The sequence below is a fragment of the Vulpes vulpes genome, chromosome 15 (assembly GCF_048418805.1).
Source record: "Vulpes vulpes isolate BD-2025 chromosome 15, VulVul3, whole genome shotgun sequence".
Lineage (NCBI taxonomy): Eukaryota > Metazoa > Chordata > Mammalia > Carnivora > Canidae > Vulpes > Vulpes vulpes.
Window position 1 is genome coordinate 7,705,295 of NC_132794.1, and position 24,383 is coordinate 7,729,677.

Consider the following 24,383-nt stretch of genomic DNA (forward strand, 5'->3'; position numbering starts at 1 on the left):
TAAAAGACTAGAAAGATATCACCAAAAATATATGAATGGTTAATAAGCACATATTGTTAATCATGGAGAAATACAAGTATAATGACTATACAAATCCATCATGGCTAATTTCAAAAAGACCAACCATATCAAACAGTGAGGATGTCCTACAACTAGAACCCTCCTCATACACTGTAGGGATGTAGAATGATGAAAATTTAGAGAACTGTATTTTCTCATGAAGGTAAACACACATATATCCTATGATCTGGCAACTCTACCTCTAGGTAATGACCCCAAAGAAATGAAAACACATGTGCACAAAAGATTTAAACAGTACCCACTACCCTCATTCATAATAGGTCCAAATCGGAAACAACTTAATGTCCACTGATAAACTAATATAGATAACACATGCAACTCAATTTATACTTATGCTTAAATTCCCTAGTGCATCCTTTATAATGTAAACATTTGGTTATAGATTTGATGTTTCTGTCATCGCAAAATTTACTTCTATTCAAAAACAAAATAGTTATTTTATATTTTAAAAATTAAGTTTCTTAAGTCAGTTGCTAATTGCAGCTAAGGGAAATCTCATAAAACCTATAGTTAATATGTATTAAATGCAGGTTATGATACTTTCGATTTTAAAAAGGGAAAAGATTTCTCTTTTCATTTCTGAAATGCCTCCCCGAATAATTTTTTATAATACTCATAGCTCAATTTGGGAGAAATGAAAGGTTACAGCCCATAGTGGCTTAACTGTGGTTTTATAAGACAGGGATATGAATGGGATGGAATGAATGTTTTATTTAGAAAAAAGAAACAACAGGCACAAGGAAAAAAAAAAAAAACACTTCAAAATGGAGAAAGTAGCAGCCTGTATTGCACAGAGATAAGAACTATAAAGGAGGTTTCATATCCTCCACCCTAATTCCAATCAACTGGTAGGAGCTACTTTAAATGCTGGGGAAACTAAGAAGGATTCCGAGGAGGCTGTGTTTTGGTTGAAGGGGAAAGGGGCCAGGCCTGAGAAGCTACCGATGTGGATAAAGGCAAAAGGACTCAGGAGGCCTGCATGGCATTACCCACCCCTTTCTTAAGGGGAGTGGGCACAATTCAGCTGCCAGATACTCCATTACCTGGAACTTTAATAAATAAAGCAGAATGCAGTAGGTTACAAATCAGCTGGGAAACCCTTAATTACAGATATATTTTTAAATATTCTAAAGAAAATCATTCGATAATGAAAGTTGAGACTCCACAGCTACATGAAGGTGAATTAAAGCAAACAACCATCATCTTCAGTTCACTGGAAATGACACCTGGTGGCAGCATCGCTAAAATGCAAGGGCAAAATAAAACTTGGAGCAAAAATAAAATCTCCTAAATATTAAGAATGCAAAACTAGAATCACAAGGTGTCTGGTATACATATCACATACAATCAGATATTTATATATGACATTCATTTTATACTAGAAATAAGCTAGATCACAACATACGATTATTTTCAGATATATAAAAAGTAAATCAAGATGCAAAATTGATATCATTTACTCAAACTGACATCGCTTAAGGATCTGAAAAAACTTCTCAGCTAAAAGAAGATTACTAAAACAAACTTAGTGATTTGAAAACCTCACTTTGAGCATTTTGGAGATTTGACATTCCTGCTATCCATGCCACTGACCTAAGAATAAGAATCTCCAGGAATCTATCCAATGACTAAGTCAGTTCATATTCTTGTCACAAATTGCCTAAGTCAAAAATCCTTCCCCCCCCCACAACTGAAATTTAAAAAAAAAAAAAAAAAAAGGCAATTTACTGCAATTATGACCTCTGTTGCTCACAGCTGCAGTACTGTTAACTGGGACTTCATCACAGACCCACACTGTGAGGAAAAAAAGGTCAAACTGACTGATTCTACTGCCGCAATGAGGCATGGGGGTTTGATTGGCTGTCTCACAAAGCAGACACAGACATTTAAGGCTAAATGAAGCCTTAACTCTGACCATGAAACAAACACTGGTCCAAACAGACACATCAGGTCAAACTACACCCACCATCTAAAGAAGCTTACACCAACGTTATTAATCAAACTGTTAACTGAAAACACAGATTTCAAGTAATGCAAGATGAGCTACAGAAAGAAAGATAGCTCTCGTAAAATAAGTAACAAAGACTCAAAAAACAAAGTTTCCCTATTTTACCCGTTTTCCATCTTTGGTCTTCTTTAAGTTCCAAGTGCCATCTGGCAACTTCTCAAAGAACTTTCTTGCTTTTGGTGCTTGGTCAAGAATATGAGCAGGTGGGATACTCAGAACTTCCACTATTTTATTCATCTGATCTACCTGTATTGAAAATAAAAATTAAAAAGCCTGTAACTTCCACTGTAGTACATCCTAATTCTGTTCATCCATCCATCCATTCATTCCTGAATTATAAACAAACAGAGTACCTCCCGAGTGTCAGGCACACCTCCAGGCACTGAGCATACAATCATGAACAAAAGAGAAACTCCCTGTCGCCCTGCAGTCCCCTCATGCCATACAGGACAGGGCAGACAATTAAACACATAAAATCAAATAACCATCAAAAAAAAAAAAAAAATCCCAGAGGCTTAATAAAGTGTGGACCAAATAAAGTATATTTTTAAGTGCAGATTCATTCGCTCAAATACAAGTGTCTACTACATGCTAGAAACCACACACAGAGCAATAAATAAAACGGATAAAAATCCCTGCCAAAAAGTTGGTATCATAGGGGGAAGAGATCACTAATAGACAAATACACAGTTAAATATATTTTGTCCATGACAACTAAGACCTATGGAGGAAGGAAAAGGGATGGAGAGTGACAGGGGGCACATCCACTGGTACTAGAGGATCACGGAGAAGACGGAGGAGCCGAAGATCTGTGGCCAGGAGGGAAGGAGCCACATGCCCCCTGGGGAAGGGCCTCTAAGGCACAGGGAAGAACTAATGCAAAGGCCTCAGTTAGTCTGGGCCTGTGGCTACTGTTTCCAAGGGACCACAGAGTAAGGCTGTGTGCTGGCAGAGAAAGTAAGGGAGGCAACACTGCACAGAGGAGGCAGGAGGTAGAGGGAGTGGGGGGATTTTTGAGCCACTCAAAGGACTTGGATTTTACAATGAATAAAATGGAAGCCACTGAAGTTTCAGGTGATTTAAGAGAACATAATTGTATTTTATAACAAAACATTATCAAACACACACTATGCCAGTTACTGCCCATGAGTGGCTCACAACCTATAGTTCGAGTGAATTAGCAAGATGGAAGGGACAGGTTTCTGATACGATACTAACAGCTATATAACCCAGTATAAGTAAGTCATTAAATTTCATTGGCCATTCTCTCTTATTTATAAATGCATGGACTGATCAAGATCTGTAATGCGTAACTTTTCTTTAAAAAATGAAAACTTCACAAGGTTTTAAACCAATGAAAGGCCAATTCCTCTGACTGCCAGAGAGTATGACTCTCCCATGCCCTCCTAGGCACTGGCTCTGATCTCCAAACATCTTCTAAGAACATAGACTGAAAACCCATGAATTAGAATAATTACACATAGTGTGTAGCTCTAAAATTTTATAATCTTAATTCACCCTCAATTATTCAAATACCCAATTAAGGCTACTGGTCATCACTTCTTTATTCCAAATCATATTCTCAAAATTTACACAGTGATGTTTACATTGTTTTCAGAGTGTCCCTCAGGCCTTTTATCATTATTTTTGTTATACTGAAAATCTGTAAAATCTAAATCAAAAGGCTTAACACGGGATCCCTGGGTGGCGCAGCAGTTTGGCGCCTGCCTTTGGCCCGGGGCGCGATCCTGGAGACCCGGGATCGAATCCCACGTCGGGCTCCCTGCATGGAGCCTGCTTCTCCCTCTGCCTGTGTCTCTGCCTCTCTCTGTGTGACTATCATGAATAAATAAATAAAATCTTAAAAAAAAAAAAAAAAAAAAAAAAGGCTTAACATTTCCTAAACTAACTTACTGTTCTTACCAGCAAATTAAAAAACCTCACCCATCTCAAAATCCTAAATTCCCCATTAGGATAATTGAAAAAATTTAAAAATGGATAAATGCAAATTCAAAACTGACCCAGCATTTGAATATTTAAATTGGTAAGTAGGCATCTTTTTCTAAAAAACAATTTTCAGATTACACTGTCACAGATTACAATCAAAAACAAACTGTGAAAAAAGAGTTTTGAAAGCAATCCATTATATACCTCATTGGCTCCACTGAACAGAGGTTCTCCAGTGTGCATTTCAACCAAAATACACCCAAGGGACCACATATCGATAGCAAGGTCGTAAGGCATTCCCAGCAGCACCTCTGGAGACCGGTAAAAGCGACTCTGAATGTACTGGTATATCTGAAATACATGTCAGTATCATGTTAATTCCAGCATAAGTTTTGTTTAATTATGCTCAACGCTGAAGTACATCTATCTAATATTACCAGAAAAAGTAACCACCTATCCCCTGAATTTAGGTTCTGTTGACAGATTTCAACTTGCTACTACAAATAGTGTTTAAATAACTAAACACTTCAAGAGAGCAGTTACTCTTGACTGTGAAATGCAAAACACACACAATTCAGGTCCTTCCATTTATTCCAATCCTAACTGGTAATCAAAATACACACCTTAAAACAAATAATTATGCCTTATCAGAAAAAAGATTATTATTGAAAACAGTTTGTTTCCCTATTAATTCTTCTTTCCTGCTCCGGCTGGTATTTGGTTAACCATAAATTTAAGGCCTCAATTGTATCTAAATTAACCTAAAGAATGTTTTTTAGCATTAAGTCAAATAGACTCAGTACAACGTAAATGAAAATTCAGATGTACTAACCACACAGATAAATTGGAAAAACAACTGGGAGTCGTTTCTGACCAATCACTTCTTCCCTATACTGTCCCCTTCCACCTCAATCTAAGACCTCTTAGAAAAAGAAAATCTTGAAATGGATAATTTTCAATGAAGTAATCGAGAATATCTTGAAAGACCAATTCATCTTCCCTTAGCCCCTGTAAATTTGTATCTAGAAATATCATGAAAGCAAAGAAAGTTTTATTTAAAAAGAGAAAGAAACAAACAAAATCCTAATTAAACATCCTCACTTAACACTCAAACTAGGCAGCCATCAATCAGCATGGTGCTGCTTTCTCATGAATACTTTTGTGGCTCCCATCTAAAACTCCAGCCAAATCTCCAAGAGTAATCTGATGCCCCCATAAGCTGGTCACTTCAACCTTAATGCTGTATCAGAGTGAAGAAACTGAAATTCAAAAGGGCCAGGAGGAAGTTACTACATTTCCAAGTATCTATAGGCCAACAGCATTGGTAAAGCCCCAAAGACTCCCTACTACTGAGATCGTCTTATTGCACAGCTTCTGCAAGAAGTTTGTTTCTCACCTATTCCGTCTGGTTATCTCCAACGCTGTGCACCTAAATCCCCTGAAATACACCAGCCCTGCCACCTTCTGAGACTGAGTCTGTAGATCTAGGGTAAGGCCACCACATGTGTATTTTAGAAAGGATCTCTCATTCTAATCTGATAAACCCACATTTAAACCTCACTGAGCTAAAGGGTTAATTGTCTTAGTTTGGCTGGTGAGACATAATAGTACTTGGTATTAGTACAGAACATATGATTTTATTTAAAAGGGGGGGAAATTTTTCCAAATCCAAATCCATTCAAAGGACTCTCAAGATGGGCATGTGTTTTCCATTCACGATATACTTTACCCACATGAACAACTACGCACATCTTCTGATTTTCAGGGGCATCTGAAACTGCAAACTTTGCTTTCTAATCCTTCAATTTATCTCAGTGATCTACAGAACACTGCTACCATGAGTAAGTTGCAGAAAAAAACAAGCCAGATAACCCTGTGAGCTGACTATAAATCTTCATGATTAAAATAACCAGCCATATTTAAAACATGGGGAAAAAACTGCACAGGACAAGACTCTCACTAATTTGGAAAAAAGAAAACTAGAAAGCCTACTGGCTATTCTAGAAAGCCATAATAGTATCTGAATGTTAGTTGTGGTTTTTCATGTTTTTCCCCCAAGAAATGCAGTTTCAGCACTTTCAAGTAAACAGGAACAGGGTTTAAAAATGAGTAAAATATTATTAAATGATTTTAATTCCTTTCAAGAAAAGAGCAACCTATCACTTCTGTTTTATATGTGCAACACTGTTAAGAGTAGCTTTCCTAACTAGAAAGAATAGCAGGAAAAATCTGGTTTCTTAGCTAAACCTGAATCTATTTATTGCTACAGATAGGTCTGTTTTTAGCAGTCTGAGGAAAACCAGTTAGGACACGTGTCAAAATTTATATAGGGAAAAAGAGACTTACACTTATTTATCAAAACAAGTATGTCTAACCAACTGTGTAATTTCTGTACTATATCACCATGTGTAATACAAAATTACCTATACTGTAACACATCAGTTTTTAAAGAAAACATTTATTTTGATCTACCTTTCAAGAAGTATTTCACAGCACAGATTCAGTGTTCTAGTACTGGAAAATCCCCAAATTCATACTAAACCCGTTACTTACAGAATATAGCTACAAATCACCTAATATTTAATTCACTCATCTCCTATTCTCTCTCCCTTTTAGGCATACATATGATTTTTTTTTTCAAATCCACTTTTAAAAAACTAATACCTCCTAATTCAGAATCTTATATTTGCATTTTAAGAGAGATTTCCCTCACAATAGGCTTAACACAATGTGATTCAAGTGGCACATTTTAAATATAACCATCCTGAAATTATTTCCAAATTAGATATAAATAATAACACTTCAATATCTAACAACACTATTTTATTTAATTGTCTTAATTCCCAAGTCCTAAAATATACTTACCCTCTGCCCCAACTGACAAGAACTGCCAAAGTCAACGATCTTGATTGCACTGCGTTTGGGGTTACAAAGAAGGATGTTCTCAGGTTTTAAGTCACAGTGAATGATACTAAGTTCTGGAGTCGCGAGGAAAAGCAGTGCAGTGCACATCTGCTGTGCAAACTTTCGTGTTAGGTTCAAAGAGACACCTCGAAAATTGGTGTTCCTCAACAAGTCATAGAGGTTGTAGGACAGCATTTCAAAAACTAAACAGAGATGGTTTCGAAACATAAAGTGGCGTTTCAAATGCACTGAAAGAGAAAAAAAAGTTTCATTTTAAATTATACACACCAATAAAATGAGACTAATGTATGCACTAACTCTCAAACAATCTACAACATTTCAATGTCAAATGAAAATCAAGTTAAAATTTGGAGATCGGCATTCTGCAGTAATAGCACAATCTATAATCAGTCAGGAATATCTAAATTGTTCGTCTGCTGAATTAAACAGGTGTGGTGTCTGCCAATAAGCAATATAATGTTAGAAGTACCACCAAAATGTTTTGTTTAAAAAAAAAAAAATGAAGTCAGATCTGGAAACACAAGTAGCAAAGTGACAAACAGAACTGAGAATACTTCAGTAACTTTATGCTCACTTCTACAAGAACGCATTTTTTACTTCCTGAGAGCCCAACCTCAAAACTTCATCTAAGCTCCACCCACGGGGATCTCCAGGTTGTGACAGTGCCGTACTTGGCAGCTCTCTCTGGGAAGGCTTTCCGGCTCTGATACATATCCACATTCCGCTGTGCTGAGCCTTACATCTCACTAGTAATTTCCTGCAACAATTGTCAAAAGACATAGATCTTTTTTTCTTTTAGGCAAATACAGCAAATATTTGAAAAGCATGCTTTACAAGATATTAGAGTTCATAATCAAGGCATCTGATTATGTTCATCAAGCTGGTATATGGGATATCTTGTGCAAAACAGAAGGTCTGGGGAAACTTGAAAATGAAGCTCAATCACAAGAATAAATTATAAGACTTATGAATGAAAAAAGAGTGTAAGAAGCCATTACATGCTATGACTGCTGACCCTCTAAAAAGGCTTAATACTCACTAAATTGCTTCAAAGATCGTGCTTTTAGTACTAACACTGACTGCACATCAGATGAGGTCATTCAATAAAGTAAAGTGCTGCCCTTCCCTGTAAAATTCTTATATATACCAAACTGAACCCTTGTAACTCAATTGGAATGACATAAAACCACCATCTGTCAAGGTTACCTTCATTTTGGTCTTTTAGTTTCATAAAAACAAAAGTTTCTCTACAGATCTATCTGGAACTAACTATGGTGGTATTCGATGTCTGGTCCCTGAGAAAGGGGGGATACACTGTGTTGTCCTGGACTGCCTTCACCTCGGAGTAGTGCAGCAGTGCATGATTGTTTTTACATCATTCTTGATACATATGATCCAAAGTTAGGATAAAGAACAATACAAATACTAAATGACTCTACAGGAGTCTACAGTACAACTCAACACTCAACAAATAAAAAGAATCTTTAAAGGTTACATAAGAATGTATAATATCTGCTCTTAATAATCACTGAGGTTCACAGGTTTAATATTAAAAACAGCTCCACATGCAATAAAGACCCCCCAGAGGGGATCCCTGGGTGGCTCAGCGGTTTGGCACCTGCCTTCAGCCCAGGACATGATCCTGGAGTCACGGGATCGAGTTCCGCCTGCTTCTCCCTCTGCCTGTGTCTCTGTTTCTCTCTCTGTGTCTCTTATGAATAAATAAATAAAATCTTAAAAAAAAAAAAAAAAAGACCCCCGAGACATGGTCAAGAGTTTTAATTTGATTAGATAGTAGCCACAAAAAGAATGCAAAAAGTAACTGATGTCAGAATTCCAATGTAATTATAAAAATTCTTTTAAGAAGCTCTGTGATTAGGGGCACCTGAGTGGCTTTGTGGTTGAAGTGTCTGCCTTTAGAACAAGTCATGATCCCAGAGTTCTGGGATTGAGTCCCACATGGGGAGCCTGCTTCTCCCTCTGCCTATGTCTCTGCCTGTCTCTCTCTCTCCGTGTCTCTCATTGATAAACAAATAAAATCTTTAAAAAATAAAAATAAAAAAGAAGCAGCAGCAGCTCTGTGATTAGAAAGTTCTACAATGGGGGTGCCTGGCTAGCACAGTCAGTAAAGCACCCAACTCTTGATCTCAGGGTCACGAGTTCAAACCCCACATTGGGCATGGAGCCTACTCAAAAAAAGAAAGTTCTTCCAATGGAAGATCAATCTACTTGGTTCCACTTGACTTCCCAATTCATTATTCATTTACTGAGTATCTACAACGTGTTGAGCTAAAGACACTGTCAAAGAAATTTCAAGCACAAATATATTTATATTTACTGATCTTTTTTTTTTTAATTTTTATTTTTATTTATTTATGATAGTCACACAGAGAGAGAGAGAGAGGCAGAGACACAGGCAGAGGGAGAAGCAGGCTCCATGCACCGGGAGCCCGACGTGGGATTTGATCCCGGGTCTCCAAGATCGCGCCCTGGGCCAAAGGCAGGCGCCAAACCACTGCGCCACCCAGGGATCCCTATTTACTGATCTTTTTAACTGAACTTTGGGGATAATGGAGGGTCAGCAAGACTCTGTTCTAGGCGTAAACTGAATTTTCTTTTAACTAGATCACGGCAGGTATCAATAATCCAGGTGAGAAATTATGCTCATGGTAAAGCAGTAGACTTTTTTAAAAGTTTCAACGACTTAAGATTACAAAACTCATTCAAATGAATTATATTTCTCAATTACTTCAAAACAAAAGTTATTTAATCATAAAATAATAATATGACTCTGTGACATCTTAAATTTAAGTATCAACTCTCCCAGCAAGGCTAGGTCTAAATCTAAAGTTCTTGTTTGTTTTCCAATACAGAATCTCAGTTTCTTGAGACATTGTGCATTGACCACCTGCCTATATAAGAACTTAGAAAAATAACTCACCCCAAAAAATACCTATCATGATTAATCCAACAAATCATCATTAAAGTCAGTTTATTAAAAACAAAAATGACAGGTATTATTATATACAAATGAGTGGCTAACATTTATTGAATACTTACTATATATGTGCCATGTTTTCTTTCAATAAAGCTGAATTAAAATGTTACAATAATGCTATCAAAGTTTTCTCTACTACTTAAGCACTCAAAATACAACACACAAGAATGAGGAGGAAAAACTGGGGAGGCATGTCCAGAGATTACTTTTTAAGTCAAGTATCCTTCAAATGTCCTTCTTGTGCTTCTAAAGTCCCTTGAATGGAAACAGGCTCAAACTCACACTAAGTTATGACTGTTGTAACACTTACTGTTCAGTGACTATGAAAAGGTTTTAAATACAAATGTTATTACTAGGGATTATATCTTAACTGCAGAGAACAAACTAAGCAAGAAAAATTAATACTGTAAGTTCATTTTATGGTAACACTGGGGAATGAAGGGTGTTCATAAATGAAATCTAATCTTGGTATCTGAACCTTACACTTTTAAACACTCATTTTTTTGTTTGTTTGTTTCCACTATTTGGGACAGACTCAAGTACCATAATGCCCTACTTATTCGTAAAAAGGCATTTGTTAAATAAAATTTAGCCTCATGTTTATCAGGCAGAGTTGCTATGTACACATGCCTACAGGAACTTCTATAGTTAGTTGATTCTAAGGGTCTCGATACTAAAATTGATGGCATCTTATATTTATACTCAGCAACAATTTGTTTCCTAGTGGCACACAGAATAATGTGGTCTTACAATCACTGGCATCATAGATTTGACTGAGAATGGTACTAAAGAAGATAGAATTATTGATGTTATGCCCAAATATCAACTGATCCTAGACTTCACTATATATATATTTAAGATTTTACTTATTTGAGAGACAGAGAAAGAGAGTGCATGAGGAAGGGCAGAGGGAGAGAAAGGAGCAGGCTTGCCACTGAGCAGGCAGGGAGCCAGGCTGAATCCCAGGACCCTGAGATCACCCTGAGCTGAAGGCTGATGCTTAATCCACTGAGCCACCCTAAGTGCCCCTAGACTTTACTGTTTTCATAATTGATACAATTATGAAAACAGTAAAGTCTCCTTTTTGTTTTCAGGAAGGCAATGAAACACAGAGTCTAGATTTAGGCACAAGTTAGGTTCAGATGCTGCAGGGCCTTAGGAACTTGGGTATAAACTGTCTATGATATAAGGATTCCCCCACTTTCCTTACAGGACCGCTGTGACTATTACAGATGATGGAGAAAAGCACAAGGAATAGAATAGGAGTTTATTTAATAGTGGCTATTACCTCTCTTCTGTTGTAGTAAGTCTTAACAGCTTCTAATGCTGCCAAACTGACAAAGCCTGGGGAGGAGCCTGAGATCGTGGCTCAGACATTCCAAAACGGGTTAATAGGTTAGCTTACCTCTAATTTCTAAGCTATATTAGAAACGGCTGAAGTTACCCAAAAGAGGATTCCTGGATAAAAGTACATCATTATAGGAAACAAATGGCACTAGTAAGTTGCAAAATATGACACTATTCTTGTTTCTAAATTATAGACCACTTGGAATGCACATTCCCCAAGATTTAGATTACTGCCACATCAAGTAACTTATGCTCCAAAAGAAATAAACAGTTGAATTTTTAATCTATCGCTTTAAGATAATTTCAACATATTTTCATATAAAAATAACCATTAACTTAAACTTCTGGTCCATGTGAGGGCACATGGCTTTGTTTGTCTGTTTGTTTACCTATGTAGTATTTCATTTCAGTGTCATGTTTGTTCATGAGCTCAAGAAGTCGCACTTCTATCTGGGCTTGATTCAGAAAAGCCTTCTTGTTCTTTATTATTTTAATGGCAACCCATTCTTGCTCCACACGATCATATGCCTTTACAACCTAAAAGAGAAAAAAGACGAATAATTCTCTATTTCATTAATGGTGACAATTTCACAACATTTTACAATTAATCTACCTATTTATTTATAGACTGATTTATTTATTCATGAGAGACACAGAGAAAGAGGCAGAGACACAGGCAGACGGAGAAGCAGGCTCTCTGAGGGGAGCCCGATGCGGAACTCGATCCCAGATCCCGGGATCACACCCTGAGCCAAAGGCAGACGCTCAACTACTGAGCTACCCAGGCGTCCCTTACAATTAACTTTAATTATATATTTATCCAATTCTTATTTTTCTGACCTCCGTAAGTAGAGGATGACCTATTCCTTTCCATTCAATATCATCCACTTACTACTTTAATAGTCAATTTTAAGTCAATCTATTCTTTTTTTTTTTTTTTTAAGATTTTATTTATTTGAGAGAGAGAGCACACACGCATGAGCATGAGTAGGGGGAAGCACAGAGGGAAAGGGAGAAACAGACTCCCTGCTGAGCAGGGAATGACTGGCACTCAGGGCCAATAAGAGGATGCCAAGATCACGACCTGAGCTGAAGGCAGATGCTTAACCAATTTAGCTACCCAGACGCCCCAAAGTCAGTCTTTTCAATTAAATTTCTTTTGTGTCCTTACAGTATTTCTAAATATCCAATATTGTTTTCTTTTAACAAAAGCTAGACTAACTCTTTTCCTACAGAAATAAGTTATAAATCTTGACAAGTGCTTTGGTTTCTTACCTTACTGAATAACAGTGTAAAACAATTCTAATTGTTCTTTTAATGGGAGAAAAAAGGTAGTTTAAATCTCAAGTATACGTGTAAAATATTTAAAAGGTTCTAAATAATTTGAAAAATGTGGATAACTTGCTAACCTTAAATTAGATTTTCATAAATTAAAACACAGGTATATAACAAAAGACAAATCTAACACAAATGACCAGGAAAGTTCCATGATATATGTTAAAAGCCATAATTACTTGGTCTTGACAGTTACAGAATCAATGTCAAGGAAACTGGAGTGCTCATGAGCATATTACCTTGTACACCTCTCATTTTAATTTTACTCATTTAAAGGAGTTTCATATTATTTACAAAGAAATTTGCAAAAAAATCAGAAAGATCAATGCATAGATAAAACTATCCACAAATCACAACCACTATAACTAATCAAATGTTAATTTATATTAATATATGTAGTCTCAATAGGCAATAGTTTTATCCACTTTCTAGCACATTCAGAAAGTGTGGAGATGTAGGCAGAACTCCAAGTGATTTCAATGTGTTTGCTGAGTCCCACTAGAGAAGAAAAGAATGGAATGCATGTTCCAAGATTTATATCAGTCAAGGTTAGATATATGGTCAATGACAGATTATAAATGGTTCAGTTAAAAATCAAATTAGAATGAAAAATGCAGGGCAGCCCCAGTGGCGCAGTGGTTTAGCGCCGCCTGCAGCCCAGGGTGTGATCCTGGAGACCCGGGATCGAGTCCCATGTGGGCCTCCCTGCATGGAGTCTGCTTCTCCCTCTGCCTGTGTCTCTGCCCCTCTCTCTCTCTCTTTCTTTCTCTCTCTCAGTCTCTCATGAATAAATAAATAAAATCTTAAAAAAAAAAAAGAATGAAAAATGCAATTATTTCTGGTTTCACCCAATTTCAAAAAATACTATCTATTGTCTTTAAAATCAGAGATTACCCATGTAAACATCTGACCAAGTGGTTTTGATATTCTTCTGTTTCACTGACTATATTGACAGCGCCAAGAGTTGCAGTTCTATGTCCAGATCCCAATGGTCTCCAGGACAAAGGCCACTAACAGGGGCCCAGCTATTTACTGACTTAGCAAATAGTTAACTGGTTAAATGCTAAAGCAATGGTTTTCGACCCTGAATCACACATTCAACAGGCAGTTTGAAAAAATACAAATGCCCAGGATCCAGTCACAGAGATTCTGATTTAATTGGTTTAGAGCTTAGGCACCATTCCTCTCCGCTACCACCACGCCCACCCCCGAAAGCTCCCTGGGAAATTTCAATGTGCAATCAGGACTGGTAACAACCACTGGCTAAAGAAATGAAGGGGCCTCTTATTTGACAAAGGGTCTGGCGAAGATTTGAGAGGAAGTCTGACCAAGACAGAATGGAAGACATTACTCTGAGTGACAGGTCCAGAATGTGAACCCCCCTCAGCCTAAGGAAGGCATGAGTCTGACCTGATGAAATAGGGTGCGATTTCAAATAGGCCTCTATCTTCAAAGGCCTAAATATTCTCACTTGCTTTTTGGAATTAAAGTATAAGAAAATTAGAGTGAAAGGGAAGAGAAAAACATCATTCTGAACTCAAAGACTAAATAATAGGGAAAACTGAAAAAAGGAACACAAAATTTAGAGAGTCAGCAATATGGCCACAACTTTCATGGTGGACAACACAAAAGTTGAAAAATGTCCTGTTGAAGGCAATTGCCTCAATGGGTGGTGTAACTTTCAAGATGGAGACAGCAATCCCTCTATGTAGGGTGCTTACCACCTTACTAAAAGCTGGGCCTCAGAAATGCCTCTCCTTAAGAGTCTCTGATAGAGAAGCAGAAGCTATTTCTGACAAAAAAGTATTATTTCATAAAGAAGGACTCCCAAAATACTGAGAAACGCTGACTCAAAGAAAAAGAGCTTACTAATCAAGAAAAAGTTTCCCAAGTTATATAAAATTACTGAAATTCCTTGAACTCATTGAAAGAGGCAGGTATTTTATGCAGGTGACAATGAGGCTTGTAGAACCACACCAGAATTACTGAGGCCTCCTAGCAACCTTTTATCTCCTTATAAGTTGAAGAGCTGCGATTTTTCTGGGTCTACACCTGTGGCTACTAACAACCTATAATATACTTTTTGTCCCAAGTATGATCAGACTGACACACGAAGAATTTTCCCTCATAGTATGAAAAAATGCGTATTTTGCTTTCTCTCAGGGCAGAAACAGGTAAATAAGAACATGCAGGTTCCATACTTTTAAAAATTCCAAAACAAATAAAAAAAAGGTAGTTTGGGAAAAGTCATTTTGAACCCCATTCTATCCTCACCACTGAGAAGTCAGAAGTGTTTGGACTCCAGGCAAACAATGGACTCACAGCACAAAGTTGGCAAGGCAAAGGAGACTGAGATCAACAGTAAATCACACTTCACACCAAACAGAGCTCAGTGACTTGAGATAGGACTGACAAGGGGGAGCAGCTGGGGGGTCCCCAGCCAGGGAAAAGTTTCTTAAAGGTGCAAGGAGAGGGATCCCTGGGTGGCGCAGCGGTTTGGCGCCTGCCTTTGGCCCAGGGCGCGATCCTGGAGACCTGGGATCGAATCCCACATCGGGCTCCTGGTGCATGGAGCCTGCTTCTCCCTCTGCCTGTGTCTCTGCCTCTCTCTGTGTGTGTGACTATCATAAATAAAAAAAAATTAAAAAAAAAAAAAAAGGTGCAAGGAGAACCAAAAAAAAAAAAAAAAAAAAAAAAACAAACCACACAAAACAAGGAGGTGTGATGCCTCTCTGGTCTGAGCACAGCTGATGCAAGAGATGGATGTATTTACGGTTTTGTGCTGTGTAGTGAGCCTGGGTGGGCAAGTGAAGAAGAGAGAGCTATGAGTGGAGAGGCAGCCAGGAATGGAGGGAAAGACCAGGCCTCTCGGAGAGTCCTTCCTTGCTCTTCTCGCTAGAAGCTGCTGAATGAGTCTTTCCATCACAGACAACCCCATCCCAGTATCAGCCATGCTGGTGCTATGAGAAGAGGAAGAGGAAATCCTAAAGACCATCTGCCCACTTCAAAGCCTGACAATAGGAGATAAGTTGAAAGAAAAACCCAGGGCACAGCTCCCTGGGTTTCCCAGCCTCCAAAAAAGTGACAGGGCACCTGCTGTGCCAAGTAAACTCTCTTCTTTTTGAAGAGGAGTATCAGATAGGAAGGTAAATATTTCTAGCATTCACAACCAAGAATCGTCCCCAGACTACAAAAGGGGCAAAGCCACCTATTAGTGATTACAATCTACCATTCAGTCATTAGTTTTTTGGTTTTTTTTTTTTTTTTTTTTTTTTACCATTCAGTCATTAGTAAGGTAAGTACTAGATAGCTCTAGAAAGTAAACATGGACAAGAAGAGTCTCATGGAGCTTTTAGAGCTGATGTAGTTTTACTAGCTTTAAAGAACTATGATAATCCAAATACTCATGTATCCATTGTTTACATATATTTACAAACACTGAAAGCGTACTACTGAGGGAAAGGTGTAAAAACACAATTCACTAGGAAGTTCTAATTTAGGAAATTCAGCATTTTTCATTAAATTACCTGTCCAAAGGAACCTTTGCCAATCAAGGAGTCAATTTCGTAACGATCCATCCACTTCTCTCCGTTTTTTACAATATAATCATAGTTATCATCATCATAACCATCGTTGTAAACCTTCCGCTCCTTCTTATGACTAGAATCGTCTCCCTGGCCCTGTTGGTGTCTTCGCTTCTTTTTTGCATAGTAAACCTAAAAGGAGAGTATAGAGTGTTAACTGTATAATTTAAATCTTTGGGGGTTAATGGGAGGCGTATATGTATGTGTCTGTGTGTGTTTATACACATACACACACATATAGACACACACACACAACACAGATCGAGTGAGACAAGTCTACCATCAGAAAGAAACTGATGAATTTTTATTCTTTATAACAAATACAAAAAATGAAAAAGAATTTTCTATAGTTGCTATTTAAATTACATAATAACGGTGATAAAAAACCAACGAAAAATGTTTCCACTGAAATTCACTTTTAAATTATACTATTTGTACATTTTATAAATAGATGTTATGTGACTAGTGCAAAGTAGCCCATTCAAGACTTAACAGGGCTTGATTTACATTTAGTTCTTAAACTAGGGTATAATTTGTGTACAATGAGGTGGCAAAGCTCTTAAGAGTGTAATATGAGGGATTTCCCGGGGGTGGGGGATGGTGGGTGGGGAATAGATGCTGATGTAACCAGCAAATGCCAAATCAAATAAAGAGCATTTTTATCCTCCTCATATCAATATCCTGCATACCCTCTGCCCGTCCATCTCTATTCTAAAGGCAAAAAGTTTTAAGAATTCAAAGTTTAGATACATATGAACTGTATTAATACAAAAGGCTCTCGGAGACATGCCTGGTTTTTAAGCCTATAAACAAAGTAAGAATGAAAATCATCCACTCCCTCCCTTTTCCCACACAAAGGCCATAAATTCTGTGGTTGATCAGTTATTTTCCTCCTATCTGTTTTTCTTACAAAATTGTTTCTAAGACCAGTAAAAAATAACTGGTAGATTAGGCAATCATCCAAGTAATTGGTAACTAACAGGAAATTATAAAGTTTATTCGGCAGAGAATAACATCAGAAAAACTCTAGATTACAAGGTAGCAAAACAGTTAAAAACAAGCTTCAACAAAGCTACCGTTAAACTCTTATTTCACCACAGCTTAACAATACCTTTGTTAACAATTTACCAGATATTAACAAACTGATATGAATAAACTGTTAATAATTTATCAGATTTTTCAGGTAATCAAAAGCTAGTTTGGCACACTTTTCTAACAAATCAGTTGTGTACAAAATCCAACTCGGAAATGTTCCTCACTGAGTTCATTTTAATCTTATCTTGCCACATTGCTACAGTAATATTAACGATACTGGCATTAAGCAGCATCAAACTGCGGTAGAATTTACATATACATAGGAACATCCTTTTAAACCAGCTCTAGAGCTGATAGATCATAAGCCTTTAGTAGGATAGAGTGTATGAATCCCATGGAGAGGAAAGGAAGCAAAGGTACGTCCACTCTTCTCCAGAAAAGCCCATTTCATAATTAATTACAGAGCTACAGCTGAGCCTAGAAGCAAATGGCAATCAAGCCAAAGGTCTAAGACACCAGAAAAAAATTTATGGAAGGGAAGAGCCAAATTGGAATGGGAGTAATTCAAAGTGCTATGTTTTTTACTCTATCTACATTCACCAAAAAGGTTTTCGAATCTCTTACAATAAAAGAACACACATAAAAATTAGATATATCAAATAAACTATGCCAAATGCTTGTTAACTTGGGTATTAAACAGATCTCTGAGCTTCTGACATCCATGGCAAAAACAGAAACAGAAAATAAAATTTGCTTAAATATAAAAATTTAACCAAAACTCTAACATGCATAATTTTACAGTGTATTTATTCTCTCCCTTCTTTTGGAGAGGAGTTATTACATAAATAATATCTTAGCATATATTACATGCAACTTTAAGAAAAGGGAGAAGTTATCCACAATTTTCCTAATTTTTGGCAGTCCCTGTTAATGTGTCTTTTTTCCTTTACAGGATTATAATTACGTATAAATCATTAACTTACCAATAATCATCAATCTCACAATCACTGGGAATAAAGTTTAATATGTTTAAAAAGGCCACAAAATAACTTCTCTTTCCTGCTCTACTTTAAGATACACTATTAAAACAAATCAATAGTCTTACCTCATTAATATGCTTATATGTTTTGATCAAGTCAACAGAAAGTTTTCTCAGGGGAGCAGTTGCTGGATCACGGAAGGTTTGGGGCATCCGCCTCTGTAACATGACAATATCAGGCATCACCTTAAATAGACAGAAAAGACTAGCACTTTAACTATACTGCACTGGTATAAATCCCCTGTCTTCTGTAACCTGTGTATATGTATTAAAAAAAAAAAAAGACATCTATATTAGAGGATTATACATTTTCTCTCCGTTCTCTCTTTCAACTGGATTCCAATGAAGACAACCACTGGAACAAATACATGAAATTAGAAGATAATGCACCAGCTGCCCAAGGCTTTCGATCTTGTTCCTCAGATTAAACAGGGGGATCACAGACATACCTCTGAAGCCAAGTGACACACATGATACTGCCCAATGAAGGCTTCTCCACCGTACAAAAAAAAATTTCTGAATTATTCCTAAAGCCTGATCTGGTTGACAACAGGCAAGACAAAAACAAACCCAATACTCAGCTTCCTAGGACAGGATTTCAGGACCCACTTGGCACCATGAAGCAAGGTGGCCATGAAGCAGAAATGGAGCAGTCAAAACACCAAAATCACACAATTAAGACAACAATTTTGAATATAGAGGACATATAAGAAATTGGATAAGAAGGTAATTTTTACTGAGTAACAATGGTTTTCCTGTGCTCAATAGGAGTATGTGCTATGTGCTTAGCATTTTATAAAATATCAGTAATCTCTTCCAAAGTTGGCCAACGCTGCCTATGAGGCCAAACTGATGAGCTAATTCTGAGTACCTTACTTTTCTTATATACCTCTCACAAGAGAAATTACTATTTCAGGAGCATCTGTATATAGAAAACAGATGTATTCTGCCCACAAACAATTGGCCTTTCCACCAGACTACATTCCATTGTTTCAAATGCACCTTGTACAGAGCAAGTGCTCAAACTATATGAGAAGAACAAACTAAATTCTACAAACTAAGCAACATTCCCTTTGCTAACTTTCACTGTGATTTCATGTTAGGTATCCAAAAAGCTTCTGTATTTCAATACTATACTGCTATAAGCACAAATTCACAATTAGGAAATAACTTTTTTAAACAGTGGCTGGCCCCTAAGCTTAAGTTTAACATCTTCTCCGTTTCCTGCTTGTCATCATAAAGGCAGGAAAATGTAGAGGAACAGAGCAAGCTCCCTTCTTCCCTTCCACAGCAGGAAGAAAACCTGTGGTATTGAAGAAAACCCAGGAAGGAGTTCCTCAGGCTGCTGGGGGCAAGGCCCCTCCTCTGCTCCTCCGGCTCCCCAAGTGTCCTCAAAGCAAAATGGCAAGCTGATGAGCCATCCTCCTGCTGCCTCAGCTATCTGGCTCTGGGGCTAGAAAAACCCACATCCTCAATGCTCACAGTTCTTGGACTGTTCTGGGTGAAGACACAGATCACAAAATGAAGAAAAGCATAGTCTGCATCCTCTGCTTAATAAATCAGTTATGAGAGCTAAAACAAATCTTTTATTTTCTTGAAAAGATTCCATAGTGTAACCTTCAGAACTTACACTAGATTTTAGATTTAAAAACTGTTTTCTAGCTTAATAATACCTACCCTATCCATTTTATATATATATATCTATCTCATATTTTCATATATAATGAAGAATGAACAACACTATATTCTGCCTTTCTTGCTACTTTAAGAGCTACTGATACAGCTGAAAACCACAGACAGCACACATCCAGAGTATTGGATCTAAGAACTATAGAAGGTACTGTGAAAATGGACTTAGTATTCCTAATATCAAGCATACTTTTCTACAATTACTTCTACTACATTTCTTTTGCTTCCTCAATTTATCTTTTGAACAAGACTGTGCTTAAAAACTTGTATGAGGGATGCCTGGGTGGCTCAGCGGTTTAGTATCTGCTTTTGGCTCAGGGTGTGGCCACGGAGTCCCAGGATTGAGTCCTGCATCGGACTCCCCTCAAGAAGCCTCTGCCTGTGTCTCTGCGTCTCTCATGAATAAAATCTTTAAAAAAAAAAAAAAACTTTTATGAAACACATCACTAATATAACCAGAAATAAAATGTTAAAGTTATTAGCTCATTTCAATTACTTGTTCAATAAACCTTTTCTAAAAAATACTGATAGGGCAATTAATAAGAAACCATTGAAATCAAATAATAAAATTATAGAAGTTTACAACTAGACTTAGGTTTAGAGACGTTTAGGATTGGGCAAGGGGTTATAGTCTAAGGCCCCAGTCTTACATTCGAGGAACAGAGAGAAGAATGGCCCATGTGACCTGACTCACCTCATACAACTACACCATGAGTCAAGACCTTGGGCCCATGTCTTATGACTCGTAGACCATGCCACATCAGCACACAGTTTTAGTGTTTTACTTCAGTTATAAGAAAAACTTCTTCTAATTTGCCTCATTAGGTTCAGAAACTTCTGGGGCTGATAGAAATATCTCGCTGAATACTGTTACTTAAAAGACATTCTTTTTACATCATATGAGTCTTTAAAAATATTTTATAACTTAAAATGGAAATACTAAATGAATTATTTTAAAATTACCCACCAAATAAGACACTAGTTGTATCTAAAAACAGGCACTGTGCTGACTTACCTACTACAATAATAGAACCACAAAATAACTATAAAGGACTGGACTTTTTTCTAGCCCTCCTCAGACACCAGGTGTTATAGAAGAGCACTGTCTAAAAAGAAAGAACCTGGGCTGGATCCCCAAGTCTATTTGCTTCAATACTTGTAGAAGTCACAGATGGGAGCTTAGTCCATTTAGCTGTAAAATATTAAAAACAGGTACCCTGCCTGATAGGTTGCTTTTTGAACAACTGAGAAAATGAATTCAAACATATTGTCACTTAAAAGTACAGGTGACTCTTGAACAATGAGAGAGTTAGGAACACCAATGCTTGGCCTTGTGCAATTGAAAATCCATGCGTTAACTTCTGACTCTCCAAAAACTTAGTTACTAATAGCTTACTACTGACCAGAAGCCTTGCCAATAAACAGCTGATTAACACATATTGTGTATAATATACACTTTATTCTTACAATAAAGTAAGCTAGAGAATGGAAACTATTAACTAAGAAAAGCATAAGGAAGAAAAATACAGTACAGCAATAAGTGGGTTGGCTCAATTCAAACTCATGTTGTTCAAGGGTCAACTGCAGAATGCAAATGATTCATTATGCTATTATTACTTTTTGTATGTCCAAAGAACTTTCTTCTGATACACGCATTCTTGCTTTGAACATTCGGATCAACTGCTCCAATTCTCAAACATACAACTTCCCAATTTACTACATAAAACAAATTCTTAAAATCTTGCCATAATTCATCTTACTATTAACTATGAATGTTATTCACACACACTACATACATTTTATAAATCGTAAAGCCAGCCCAACTATTGACAAAAATCTTATTATAATATATACAAGGGTGCCCTCAATCATGTTCCTTTACTAGAGCCAACTGCTCATTAAAACCACATACTATTGAATTAGAAATAAAAGACCTTATAAAAAAGACCTTTCCTTCAAATAATCCAGCATAAGAAATACATTGAAGTTTTCCAAGTTTATGATCATCACTTAATACATTAAATGACCTAAAGAAAACAGTGGCAACCCCAATTCCTAAGTGCATGGAAAAAATCCTTAGTGTTCATCATACCCTCGTTATTTCACTGGGGAAAGAAATTATATTACAACTACAGTTAGTTTTTAAAAAAAAAAAAATCTCTCAAACCACGAATCAATGTAGCAAATGCTGTTAATTCATGAAATATCATGAATGCACATGTACACATACACACATGCATATATGTATGCATAGTGACAAATTTGTGAATTTATTCTGCCAACTATCCACTTTTTAAAAAAACAGTTGAATCTCTAACCTGAATATTAAAATGACCAGCAAAGTTAATCTGCATTACAATTTTTTCTTTTTCATTTTAAGAAGCTTCATACTATGATAAATGTGCACTAAAATAGTTTATAACATCATAAAATCAGCTCTGTAAGTTTGTGATAATGGAATCTGACTTGTTTTCCTAGAACTTACATTTTTCTACTTACTCACTTTTCCATAAAAATAAGCTTTCAGTTTCTTTATTTTAACTAATATTCTTTTAAAAATAACTTCTCCCCTCCCTATTACAGAATGAGAGAATGTTATGGTTTATGAGTGTTTTTAATTAAGTGGGACACACATAGAAAAAAGAAAAAGCCAACAAACTTTTAATGCATACTTCTTAACATCATCTCTCATCAATCTAGAATCTCATGTGGCATGTAAAATTAAAAACCATTCAACGATTTTTGACTATTTACTGTTCTCTCATTTTAAGGAAGAAACTACCACTCCAACAAAAATCATCTCTGATACAGCGTGAGCTTACCTGGTTAGTTAGAGGTTGTTGAATCTGGTCAGAATAAGATAAGGCAGAAACCTGTTGGTCATTTATGTTTGGCTGGCGACGGTCACTGTACTGATGTGAATGGGGCATCTGTCCAGCCATCTGAAGGCCAGCAGCATGGAATGAAAATGACGGTGCAAGCCGAACAGATGAAGGTTTGCATGCTGAAGTCTCTCCTCCTACAAGATAACAAGTGAGGTTGAAAGGATGTATTTATATCTTAACGCCTGCATCTTTTGACCTGATAGTTCCCTCCATAAGGACCTTAGGATGTTCGATAACATTAAAAACTTTTAAAACTACAAAGTGCAAACAAGAAACCACACTTGGCACAACAGTTCTATGTTAAATGGTAAAAAATATAGATTTGAGCGTCCATACATCTGTAGTAAGAGGAAATCTTAAGTAAATCTTTTTGTAAACCAATAGGAATAACAATCATCAACAATACTTATTTTCACATGAGATTTTCGTCAATTGAGAACTATAAGTTGCACAAATAATCTTTGATTTCTTGAGAAGGGCCTCTTCAATAGATCAGCTCCTTAGAAACCCATTCAGAGGAACACTGCTGAGATGCTGCTTTGCACCTGCCAGGTGTATGCAATCAATATTCCAGCAGCCCTCAAACCAAGTAAAAGATGTGTCCTAACAGTGCTCACCAATGACAACGGTACATAAAAGTTGAGCATACAAACACACAGACACAAATTCACAGGATTCTGTATTCCTCCAAACTCTTCTGACGCAGAGCACCCAGACCTGGCAAGCTCGCCGAAAGTGTATTGAACAGACAATAAATATTCCATTGGGAGGCTGGGACCACAGTCATGATTTTCACTGTATAGACATGGAAAATCAACCACTGGATCCATAGAAGTTTTTGATAATTAATAAAAGTTAATTCTTCCATTAAAAAGGTAAGAAAAAAGACCTTTCTTCTTAAATTTAATGATACTTATAATCACAGACTAAACCCAAAGACAAAGGGCCAAACCCTAGCCAATGAACTGGGGACCCAGAATTCTTGTGCTTGTCTTCCTGAATAAACCAGCTGACTCCAAACATGCAACAGATCATACTGTTCAGCACCAGGGTACTTTTACTAAAGTACTATTTCTGAGACATCAAGAATCATGGCCCAACAGACAGATGCTCAGTCAGACTGCTGTAGTTTGAAATTTCAGCTCCACACTTACCAACTGCATGACCTTGCATACTTAGTTTCCTAAAAAGTGATAGTAATGTCTACCTCAAGAGCCCATGGTGAAAGTTAAGTACTTTCATATGTGTAAAATACTTAGAATAGCTCTGGCAATTAATAAATGGCCCAACACTGGCTGCAATTACTGTATTGTGATGTACAGTAAAGGATGATGGGGATAGTATTCATTTTTGTGGAGCAAACAATCTCTCCTTGAATGCCACATAGACTCTCCAAACTGAAGAGAACAAAGCTCAATTCTCTCAAAAATACAAAGTCCACTTCTATTTTCCACCACAAAAAATGATACCATCTTCCAACCCAGTCAACCAGAATCGAAGCTCCTGGAGT

At 36.9% G+C, this 24,383-nt stretch overlaps 1 protein-coding gene across 17 annotated transcripts in view; it reads right to left on the reverse strand.

The window, feature by feature from the left end:
* The window catches only part of DYRK1A (dual specificity tyrosine phosphorylation regulated kinase 1A), a 146,390-nt gene that overhangs the window by 16,628 nt on the left and 105,379 nt on the right, over positions 1–24,383 (reverse strand). For 10 of the 17 annotated variants that reach the window (XM_025987875.2, XM_072740575.1, XM_072740567.1 and 7 more), the window contains 7 exons: positions 22,811–23,007; positions 18,366–18,458; positions 16,169–16,357; positions 11,696–11,843; positions 6,902–7,188; positions 4,241–4,387; positions 2,195–2,335 (listed from right to left, as the gene is read on the reverse strand). In XM_025987875.2, the coding sequence (XP_025843660.1) occupies positions 2,195–2,335; positions 4,241–4,387; positions 6,902–7,188; positions 11,696–11,843; positions 16,169–16,357; positions 18,366–18,458; positions 22,811–23,007 (1,202 nt within the window). Of the gene's footprint in view, positions 1–2,194; positions 2,336–4,240; positions 4,388–6,901; positions 7,189–11,695; positions 11,844–16,168; positions 16,358–18,365; positions 18,486–22,810; positions 23,008–24,383 lie in introns of all 17 variants that reach the window. The other 7 variants (XM_025987874.2, XM_072740565.1, XM_072740572.1 and 4 more) reach the window with 1 other exon arrangement.